This window comes from Cariama cristata, unplaced genomic scaffold (genome assembly GCF_000690535.1).
Source record: "Cariama cristata isolate BGI_N322 unplaced genomic scaffold, ASM69053v1 scaffold16771, whole genome shotgun sequence".
Classification (NCBI taxonomy): Eukaryota; Metazoa; Chordata; class Aves; order Cariamiformes; family Cariamidae; genus Cariama; species Cariama cristata.
In genome coordinates this window covers 13217-25020 of record NW_009598915.1, presented here as the reverse complement: position 1 = coordinate 25020, position 11804 = coordinate 13217, and the positions used below count along the sequence as shown (strand labels likewise).

The following is an 11804-nucleotide window of genomic DNA, read 5'->3' as shown; positions in this document are numbered from 1 at the left end:
GACAACACAACACAGAATGCTGTTCGTGTCTTCTGTTGTAACCAGTTTCATATGCTTGAAACCAATTTATTATGGTTTACCAAGAGCAGGTGACTGGAAGACAGAGCAGAATATTCTGTTATTCCTTCCTTTCTCTGAAGTTCAAACAATGTGCTGTACATTTTACAAAAAACCCCACTTTTCTGTCTCTTGAAAAAAACCTCAAAACCAAATTAAGTTTCATTAATGATGCCCTTCCCCTTTAATAAATACATATGGTTATGACTGATTTATACTATAAACCAGGTGTGGTGCTGATGTGGGAAGACTCCCAAATCTTTGTTCTTCCATCTTAGCAGGCTCTTGGAAAGTATCATCATTATTGGTTTTAAGTCCAAAACTGAAAGTGCCCCAACAAAATACTGATACAAATTTGCTTTCCTGGTGCCTATTGTATGAGATCACCCTCATTACCTAACATCAACTCTCATTCACTTCTTTGAAAGACAGGACGTCAGCAGGGATGCAGGCTCTGCAGAAGAAGCTTGTTTAGAAAATTTTGTATGCTGCTGTCTTTTGAGGATCAGCTTGGAGACTCACAACAGCAAGAATCTAAAAGATCTTCTTGGCTAAAAGTGACAGTGTGAAAGACTTACTCACTTACTCACTCAGTCATTCAGGCTGCAAGCAAGTGGAAGCAGGCACCAGTATTTTCGTCCTAGGTAGCCCCTGTTGAAACTTTCTCTTTCTTTTTCTGTTTTCAGCCAGCACTTTTGTCACTGCAATAATAATAATAATCTCATCTCATAGCTTTATAAGAGCAAATGGATGCCACTGATACTTTCCATTTCAAAATAAGCAGGGAAGTTGTTACCCTTCTTTCTAATCTAGTTCAATCTTCTTCCATAGTCCACAAAAGTTTCCTCAAGAGTTGATCTTAAATTTCATTGAAACAAAAAAAAAAGTTGTTAATATATCAGTCTCATTCTCCCATCCAAATTAGACTGTGGACGAAGGATTTAAGGAAGGGTGTGCCAAACGCTGAGGACTGTTGGTATTCCAAGTCAATTAGAGCAGTTAATGCTTAATTAAGTGCTAATTTATGCTCTGTGCAATCTCATAGAGGGTAGAAATTTGGCTCAGACTAGTTGGAAAATGAAATTTTAGCTATTACACGTGAAAATATCTACTACTTTTATGCATACAAAACCTACTTTGTTTTATATGTGTCGAGTGCACTGTAAAACAAGGCTAAACTCTTATCCTGGTTTGGCTGGCTTCCTCTTGCAGTTTCAAAAGTTTCACAAATATTCATTTTCCTGTATCCTCAGAAGTCACAGAATATGCTAAAGACAAGCTGTCTGGCAGCCAATTTTCCATGTTTCCTTCAAAGGGCAAACTTAACTGTCTTCTGCAATAGCAGAGTTGAGAATCTATTGACGCTCACAGCATCTTTATTCCCTGCCTCACAGAATAAATAGAAATTTTATCTAGAACCGAATAAACCAGGAACTGGTGGCAACTATTTGAGCCAGGCTTTCAAAGGGGAGACCTTCCTAGCTTCCGTGCATGCTACAGCGAAGACAAACACCTTTCTTGTCCATGCAGGAAATGTGTCTTAAATCCCAAACAGAAGTAATGTTAAATTTTGGAGACTTGACCTCCACAGAGACCTGTCAGTCATCTCTGATGTAGCACATGGGAACGTTCAAATTGCCACACCTGATTTGCGTTCTTGTTACATACACACAAAACCAAGTCCTTCTCATCTTCACTCTTTGCCGCCTCTATGCATTTGCCAGAAAGGACATGGACAATCATTCCATTCTGCAAGATCAGAGAAGAAAGGAAAGAAAGAACAAATTAAGAATAAGGGGTTTCCTGTAAAAGCTAGGCCATGTTTCTGAAACTTTCTACATACAATAGATCATCAATAATGACTGGTTGTTCAAAAGTTTTTAAGTATTTCCCTAAACATAATGACTAAGTTTAGCTTTGAGCCCAGGGCATGAGTATTCATAACTCCTTTCGAAGCTGACAGGAGTGGTAGGTGCAGAATTCAATAAATCTCTTTTCCACCACTATTTGTTCCCTATGGGTACAGGTTGTTATCAGCATCAACTACAGTACTACAGGCCACAAATTTCAAAAGGACCAGTGCTTCCCTTAGGAACCAAAACAAATTACAGTCGGAACTGTACCAGAGGATTGCAGCATCCCTGCAACTAGCCAGTAACTGCTGTTTTCCCAGGCTGTCCTAAAGCAAGACATTTTTCAGTCTTGTAGAGGAGTTTCTGCTCTGCTGGGTGAAGTCCATTGAATAATACCGAATTCCTCTACTAGGAAGTTCGCTCTTCTCTTACAATGCAGGAGGAATTTTAATGTTTCCCCTACTCCCAAAGGGCCCTCATTTGGGAGGGTTCGGGATTCCCAGACCCTTCCTCTATCCAAAAGAAGTGGGCAAGGATTTGCCCTGCTCTTATTTTCACAACCACTGATTCTGATTCTATTCCTATAAGGCCAGTAAGACAAACAGTTAAAACAAGGACATGTGAACTAAGGTAGGATTCCTGTAATTTGTATTTTTAAACCTAATGTATTTCACAGAGACAGTGTAAATGGGCAAGAGGCATCCTAAATTTCCTGGGTGAAAATGGTACAGAAGTGAAACTTGCCCTTCAAACACCTCATCCTTTCCCCACACATGAATCCTGTCAATCACCCAGTGATCCCACAGTCACCATCAGCTGCCTTCCCCTCACGGCAGAGTCACTACTGACCTCCTGGACATCCCAGTGCTGGTGACTGTTTTCTGTCTCCTTTGTACAGTTTTGAGGGATAACCTTCCCATGTCTGACATCAAAGCAAAACAGCGGAGCAGAACCAAGCCGGATTTCCTTCATGCTGTTATATTCAAAGTGCTGGAAAAGGGAGGGTTTGTTTGAACAATGATGGAAGGACATCCCAAGTAATTTTTAAATGCTAATTCCAAAAATAATTTCCTGTACATGTTTGTTAAGATGCAACCCAAACATGAGTGATGGAGACCCAACAGCCTTGACCCTGAAAAGCAATCCCCCCCGCTAGCTAATTCTGGCATAGCTATTTACCTAAGGAAAGGCTTTGTGGACTGTAATTATGTATAAAGTAAAAATTTCTAGTTTAATAAATATTTGAACAGAAGAGTGTTTCTGACAGTGCCTGCACAGATTGCAGTTAGAAATGTGCCTGCAGCTTATCCTGAACTCAGTGTGAGCAGCAAAACTTGCTTGGGTCTTGGAGTAAATATCTGCAGTCGGTCTGTACTGGTTCGGCTTCTCTTAATGCATGAACTTGCTAGTCTAATGCCAGCTTGGGAGTCTACATGAATTTCCCTCCTGTCTTTGACAGCAGTTTAGGCACTAAACTGCGCTTCTGGCACTAATGGGGAATCCCCATTATTCTACAATTGTTATATGTTTTTTACTCCCAGGCTTTCTGTTCTCCAGACACTACCAAATATACTAACAAATAGGCACTTAGTGATGTCTGCTGGAGCAAAGAGTGGGTATCAGGCCTCAGTGACACATGGAACATTGCCATTTTTCAAATGACACTCAGCTTCAGAAGAGTGGGCATCGTTGCCTTAGCACATGCCTAATTTTGAACACATCAGTATTTCCACTAATGTCAGCCCAGCCATTTACATGTTGGAGTGACTGTCTTTTGGATGGTTCCCTAGATCTGATACGGTGCCTATATACTTAAAGTATACACTACCTGGGTGACACTGTCACTGCAAGGGGAGAGTTCGATAGAGCCTTCTGCAGTGGCTCTTCCAGGTCTGTAATCTGCACAGAAGCCAACACCAGTATTGTAAAGCTGGAAGTAAAGGTTTATACTGAAATAAAGCACAATCAGATACAAACAAAACATTCTTCAGCTAAGTTTTCTGTGATTATATCCCTTTATGATGCATGTTTTTGCTCATAATTCAGGCAATATTTTTTTCTTTCAGACTACATCTTGCAAACTGAACTGATATGAAAGGCAGAATCTCACCAAAGGTCAGTGTTACCCAACAAGTTTTGTTTAAGTTAGAGATACCCACTTCTGGTTTTAACTATCATGGTACTTAAAAGAAATCTGTCAAAATTTTTATGTTAATGGAAAATTGCACTTCAGCTGGACACTGTAGTCAGAAAAAAACCAAGATATTCCAGAAGAAAAAAACATGTGATAATTCCTGTGATCCACACTCAGTTCTTTCTTCCACTCTTCTCAAGCAAACTTTTTGATAATAAAGAACAGAAAAAATAGTAAAAGGACACAGTAAAATCTGGCTACAGATAGCAGAGTGTGACTTAATTAGCAGACCTTGCTGCCTTGTTGCGGGAAAATTCCTTCCAATAAGGCTGCCTGGAATAAATTCGTATTTTAATGAATGATAATTACCAACTTACGTGTTTTTTAAAAAAAACATTGAGAATATTGCATCCTGTACACAGTCAGCCAAGGAACTGCTATTGCTACCACCTCTGCCCTTGGGGGAAGTGCAGGACTGAAGAAATGCTCTTTTCTCTTTATGGACGTGGGTCAGCACGGGGATATCTCAGCTGCTGTTGTGGTTGCCAATCTGCATGATGCAACACAATTCTTTTCTTTTACTAACAGCACCTAAAGAACCTAAGGTTAGGGTCCTCTGAGCTGTGACACTGAACTGAGTCAGACAAGCTGGGTTCAGGTCCTGGCTGGCTTTCAACATTTATGTGAACATCTGGACCAGCTGTTTGTCTCCTCTATCCTTTTCTTTCTCCTCCCGTCCTTGATGCATTGTCTGTTTGGACAATAAACGTTTCAAAGCAGGAGCAGCCTCTTACTCTATGCTCACTGAGTACTTAGCACATGGAAGCCATACTAGGGTCTTTGAACAATGCAAAACCACTAATCGTTCTTTATAGTGTGTTTTCTCTTACCTTGCCAGAGAATCTTGGTGTGTCTTCAGGTTGGGAGAGTTCAGGGTACACATTTGATATAAACCATTGGAAATTTCTACAGCCCAGTCTCTTCTGTAGCTGAAGGCGCTCACTGCAGTCTGGCTTCTCTGCCTTTATGGAGAAAGCATAGGGGCAACAAGGTGACTAGTGTATTTGTGTTAGAGATGCTAGAAGTGAAAATGACTACACAGGAATTATTTCTACCACCTCTTCTACCCTGCATGTTACAGATACTGATATATATCTCTCATGAGTATGCAAAGGAGAAGGACCAGCTATAGCCTTCCTCCAACTTTGTACTAAACCAGCATTTAGTCTGGAATTGTGGCAGGAGTAAAGGTTTCAGAAGTAGCATACACTGTGAAAATAAGTATTTCCTCTAAAAATTATTATACTGCAAGATAAGTCAGTCTGTCATCTTTTTAATTAAAAATGTCAGGGCCAAGTTTGATACTTGATACTGAAATCAGTGGGATTGTATTAGATTGTCATTCAGTATAGAATTTGCCCCGCTGATTAAAATTCAATTTCCTGGCCTTTAACAGCCCAGATTACCCAGCTGTTGTCAGTCCTCCATGATCAGAGGATGTAAGTGATGAGTAATTTAGCCCAAAATATAGTCTATCACCTTATTATCTGACAGTTACTAAATCTAGTAAGTGAATATGTTCTGCAGCTATAAAGGCATAAAACCTTTCCTATGATTTATGTTTTCTTGAATTATATACACAGAATATCAACTCTCACCCTTCCTGGTAGCAACTCTGTTCTGAAAAAAGACAAATGCCTTCAACCCTTGGTCCAGCTATGGGCATCTGCACTGCAAAGGACTGACAGTCTGAATATTTGAGGGTATTTAACGCTGAAGATGGCTACAGGGTTCTGAAAACCTCTAAGCAGGTAAGTGTCTAATCCTTCAGTTTCAAAACCACACAAAACACTTGTCTAAATCTCTCAGTGCCCAAATACTAAAAATATCTCACTACCCTTAAGAGTCTCTCTGCTCTTCCTTGCCAGCAGTAGATCTCTCCCTTCACATTTCTACTTTTAAAAAATGCAGGTTTGGATTCCAGGAAACTGGTCTGGATTCCTATGTCAGAAATCAAAATTGGTAACATAAGCAAAGAATTGCCTGTAAATAACTTTACCTCAGACCAGCTATTTCTCTGAGTCTATAAGAAAGAAAAAAAGACTTTGTGACATGCCTGGAAAACACTGACAAATGAAAGGCCTTGGAGATCAAGGGAGAGGTACAGTTTCTAAAGGCAGGGATCAATCATGCCATGTGGCACTCTTTGCCAGCCCCTGTAAGCTGCACAGGCAAAGCTCAACAGTTGCAATATGTTAAAGAGAACTGCATAGTTTAGTATCAGTCTTAGATTCCCATAAGCATAACAACATCGTTCAGCAATTCAGCACCACACAACCTGTCCCCAAGAGGTTTTCTTGGAAAAGCGAAATAAAGAAGTAAACTGTTTCCCCTAAAAAGAGATGTTTCTCATGAGACTCTGCTTTGGCTGAAGAAGGCGATGAAAGTAAATCTCATTTTGTCATACTAGTTACAGTCTGCATTTTATGCCGAATAAATGGTGTAAATAATGTAAAGAAAGTCATTATCCCTATAAACCAATCTGAAAGGAAACTGTGCTTGTAAATTAAATAAACAAACCGCACAAGAAAACAAGAAAAAGAGACAGTGGCTGAAATAGTAGAGAGCTGGGAAGAGCCTTATTCATCGGCATTAACACTCACACCACGGGCATCCTGTGCAGGATGCGATGCAGCCCATAAAATGGGAAGACTTATAAAGGAACGTGGACGGGGGTCACTAGTTATTTTCTGCAGTGGGCAAGGTCGGTGTTCAAGGCTCACGGAGATTTTTGTAGCAGCCAATAGATGGCTCCGCTCACCCTCTCAGCGCAATAAATCCCCACAGGGCCCATCTGCAGCTGAGCGGCAATAATGTCATTGCTTGCTTGTGTCTTTTGAATAACATCCCAGTGCACTGACATACTGAAAATATTGGCTGTGAAAGAAAGGAACAGAGAAAAGGGCCTTTTATGTTATGGTATGCTGAGCACAGAGATCGTAAAATTGATCATTTGAAGGAGCGTCATACTTAGGAGTACTAAAAGTATTGTGGCTAGAATAAACTCTCAGGCAAAAGGTCGTGGTGCTTAAAGCTAGTAAACTGTATCATTGATGGCTGTACTTTTTAGTACAGAAAATTGCTTCTGAGTTGACCAGAAGGGCCTTCAGGAGATAATTAAATGATTTAAAGACCTAACTGCCCATCTTGAAAGACTTGGCCTAGCATCCTTCTTCCAATTACATGGCTGTAACTCTTGTGAGTCAATTGATGAACTTCTGGCCAGTGGAGTTCAAACCTACAATGCAGACAAGGTGGGAGAAGCTTTTTAAAAAAAGTGAAAATAAAATCAAAAAAAGGAACGTGATAGCCTCAGACTCTAGGATTGCCATAGCAGGCTGACTGGGGAGGCAGCTCCACTGGTGTAGCGTAAGGAGGTCAGACTAGGTAACAGGAGAGAAGCCATGCCAACACACAGCCCTTTTTCTCTCCCCGCTACAATGCAGCTCCTGTTGGATCTGGCTTTCTTAGACAAGCGCTGCAATGACTGAGGCATGCAGGACTGAAGTGAAAGAGCAAAACTGAATGGGAAACTTTGCACCATGCTCTGTCTAACTGTTTTCAGAGAATGTTTTTCTTCTTAAAAGCATGGCATTGTTAAATGAACAAGAAGATGAATGACACGTTTTCATTTACAACTGCTCACAAGTTTGTCCACTGCCTTTAGGAGAGGATACCGTTACAAGAAATGGTATCGGAGCCAGAGAATTCCTGAGAACTGCAGCAACATTAACAACTTCACATTATTAACAACTTAACATTAACCACAGTTGCATTACTCCCAATAAACAAACATCCACTGGTTTGTAATACGTGGGATTTATAGTCCCTTGACTGACCCTGATCTTCAATGGATTATACAGTAGCTTCAAAACAAGTGTGGCCATTCTGTAGTTGTTGGATGGTGTGTAGCCTGCAGATGTTTCAAGTGTGGCTGCATGCCAGGGCTATGCCACGCACCTGGCTGCAAGCCTGTCTTAGGGTACAGGCTGCTGGGAATCCAAATCCCTGAAGGTTGGACTGCTGCCTGCACAATGCTTCTAATGAAAAAGTAACCTGTAAATAGTGGCTATGTTGAGATCTGACTTTCTCAGTTACAGACAGTTGCTTCTGGATGTCTGTCAGTTCAGGAAAAAAAAATCACCTTTTTTGTTACTAGACCACTCAGATATCTTCTCTTCCAGTAGGAGAAACACCACAGTTTGCCACGTGCCCAAGAATATTACTGAATATCATCATGAATCACCTGAGGAAGACCTTCATTAACAAAGAATGAATCCTCTAGAAAGGCCCTTTCAGCACACAGTGCTACTAGCTTCCACTTCAGTTGCACTGCAACACTCCATGTACTACTGGTGGAAAAATAAATCACAGCTTGTTGGGCAAGCTGAAGAAGGAGTCATTTGGAGAAGGAGTGATACTCCAAGAGATTTGATAACTTCAGCAAACACCACCTAGGTACAAGTTTCTCTCTTTCCTTCCTGATCTGACAGTTCTTCCACTGAAAAGTTTCATAAAAAGCCTATCCCCAGCATCACGCACACTGAATGTCTGACTGCACCCAGACACCTCCACCCCTATACCACGCCCTTCACCTACCTCAACACACACTCCTTCCCTCAGAAACAAACAACTACAGATGTCTTTACCTTGCTGATTAAGAAAGCCACTGTGTCATGCTTGTAGAAGTTCTCTTTAAAAGAGCCCAGCCAGGTCTCTGCTATTCGGATTTTGTTCCTCACAATGGCCTCTTCATAGGAGAAAGCACGGGGAAAGTGATTTCGATAGACATGGCCAACTCGGGAACATGGCATAATTTCTACAGAGCCACCACAGAGCCAGGTCTGAAACACAGGTGAAGGCACAAAAGGAGATTACCCTATTTAGATTACCTTTATCTAAAAAGGAGAAGCTCCTTCGCTATAGACTCCACTTCAGGAAATCCTAATCTGGACATTGCTGGAAACAGCAAAAGCATTATAATGTGCTTCTTCATACACTGTTCTCCACAGATACAGAGACACAGAGAAGATACTGGGCAAGACAAACCTTTGATTTGGCCCAGTATGGCTATTTATGTGCTTTTATGTTTTTCTGTACACAAACAGTGCAGTGTAGTGAAGAGGCCTGAGGGCACACCTTCTTTTGTCTAGGACATTAAAGACTCTATACCCTTTGTGTCTACAATTTTCATTGCTTTTTAATATCAGTTACTCTTTGTATTCAGCAAAAATCAATGCAAACAATTTAATATAAACAATTTGGTATTAAAACTACAGATTGGCAAAGAAATAAAGCTACTCTGCCTTTGGTGCATGTTACATGCCAAAAAAGATGAGGCAGCTTTCAGAAGGTGCCGAAACCAGTGACTGTCCTCAGGCAGATAGTGATAGCCGGTGAAACTTCCTTCTCCTGACATAATGCTCCTAACTCACAGCAGCTGCATGTTCTTGTATAGTCCTGACAGATCACAGAGCATGGAGATAGATTTCTGCAAAGAAAGTGGTATTCTCCATACCCCAAGACATTCTGCACTTAACTGCTTTTATAAATTGCTTCTTGCCTTTTCATTCAGGTTCCTTAAAAGCTCACTAGTTACCAGAGCTTGATGTTTTAATTAAAATTCTTACCCTTATAGATAGCTCCAGATTTTCTGCTCCCCACACGGTCATGTCAGAATCATAAGCTCCAGTGTTTTGGAAGTAATGTCGATCCATGGCCACCACCGCACCAGCTACCACAGGACTCCTGTGTAGAAAACAGTTTGAAAGGCAACACCTTCAGTTTTGGATAGGGAGTTAAGTGAGGGATGAAAATCCTGCCATTTCCATAGAGATAGTATTGCAAAATGATTGAATACTACTCCATATAAGCTTGAATGAATTGATTATCCAACCAAAAGAAAGAATAACTGGAACCAAATTCTAGGATTTGCTTGGAGAAGAGAGCCAAGAGCCGAATTATTGAATAAAGCTCAGAACAGTGGGAAATGTTACATACATGTATACCCAAAAAACAGACAAACAGATAATGATTAAGACATCTCTTTTAACTCTGCATGATCCGTCTTTTACGTTCCCTACAAACCTCCATACCTTGTCTGGTCAGGTTGTATACTAGTTGTCTCAATGTGTGGAAAATATTTGTCATGTTGCAAGTATGACTGCAGTCTAGTTAGAATGATTACTAAAGGCCAAACAAATTCAGTGTATACCAAAAACTTAGCCCTTCAAAAAAACATTAACCGAGCATATGCAAATAACCACATCTCTCTTCCGTTAGCTGGAAGATAACCCAAATTGTACGGTTTTGCTGCTGAGCTGACCAGAGGCATATTGGCTGATGGACTGTTACCTGATAGGGCTGATGGGAGACTGTCGTACCTTCTCCTCACGCTCTGGCACAGGTTCCCAATGGAAATCTAGTTTCCAATCAAAAACACCTCGATGCAAGCCCAGAGAGTGATAGTACTGAAAAGTCTTCCAGTCTATGACGTCTATGACAGGGGAGACGACACTGTTTCTGAAAAAGACAGTATCATTTATTTTCAAAGCCAAATCACAACTTAAGTTCACTACTCTGTTAGTAAACAGTAGTTTTCCTTTTCAACACTGTCAAGCACAAGCAGTCCACTAGATATGCATGCCCTTATTTTCCCTGCTGATAGAAGCTCAGATGCTCAGCACATGGGAATACCGAGCCTGCAGTGAGGAATCTAAAGATCAACAATTTATTGATAACCTTGCATTGTCATTTAGAGCTAATCAGGATTTTGCTACGAGTTAATCATCAGAATTCTTACAAAGCTATTTCACACAGAGGCCCCAACCTCTGATGTTATAGGCTCTGCATGGATGCAAAGTTTATAGCAAAAGGTTATTTTGGCCTCACACACTTTACCATCCTTTGATTTTCCTGTAGATGTTCCACACACTTCATGAGTTTGTCACTTCAGGCCAATGAAGAGTACACTTATCCTTATTTTGTTCTGCCAGTTGTTTTTCAAAAACATTCATCACTGCGTTCATAAGCCAGTTTCTGTTTGTATTTTATCACAAGCTTAAAATGCTCTTGTAAATGCACTGTCACGGTGTGGAATCTACTTCTAAGAGCCAGAACAGAGCCATTGCACCACAAGCAGCAATCCTCTGATTCATTTCTAACTTGAGTTAAATTTGGATTAGTCTGAGAAGAGGTGTTAGACATTCCCCCATGGCAAACATGTCACGGTATTTCACAGCATGCTTGTACATCATCTTGGAGTTAACTGGTAGTTCACAGGAGCCATCAGCGTTCCTTGTTTCCAGGTCAATGACGTACCACATTTGGAAATTTTCGGAGTATAAATGCAGTGGTATTAGGGACTGCAGGAAAAAAAGGTGCTGAAGAACAACATTATCCATTTCTTCTCTGTTATGCAAAAAGGATAGCCTGTGGTCTCAGTGTAAGGGCTTGCCAATAGACACAAGGTCCTCTGGAGAAAAATCAGTAACATTTACTAGGGATTAAAGTACATCTGTCTTAAAGATGCTCAGTGGGAATAGGCAGTCAATGAGTATGTGTATGTGTGTGACAGAAACTTTGCAGACTGTCTTGATGTTTGAGAGAGTTCACATAGGTAATAAAATGGAAGGCCTGAAGAGAGTGACGAAAACAAGTCACCTATTTACCTTGGTAACTCTTGAAGTGAATAAAGGACC

At 40.7% G+C, this 11804-nt stretch overlaps 1 protein-coding gene across 1 annotated transcript in view; it reads right to left on the bottom strand.

The window, feature by feature from the left end:
- Positions 1-1435: 1435 nt before the first annotated feature.
- The window catches only part of GALNT15 (polypeptide N-acetylgalactosaminyltransferase 15), a 19828-nt gene continuing 9459 nt past the window's right edge, over positions 1436-11804 (bottom strand). The window contains exons 4-10 of the mRNA XM_009709495.1: positions 10459-10626; positions 9735-9852; positions 8754-8948; positions 4935-5066; positions 3739-3840; positions 2760-2900; positions 1436-1806 (exon numbers count right to left, since the gene is read on the bottom strand). Coding sequence (XP_009707797.1) covers positions 1660-1806; positions 2760-2900; positions 3739-3840; positions 4935-5066; positions 8754-8948; positions 9735-9852; positions 10459-10626 — 1003 coding nt within the window. The 3' untranslated portion in view covers positions 1436-1659. The remainder of the gene's footprint in view (positions 1807-2759; positions 2901-3738; positions 3841-4934; positions 5067-8753; positions 8949-9734; positions 9853-10458; positions 10627-11804) is intronic.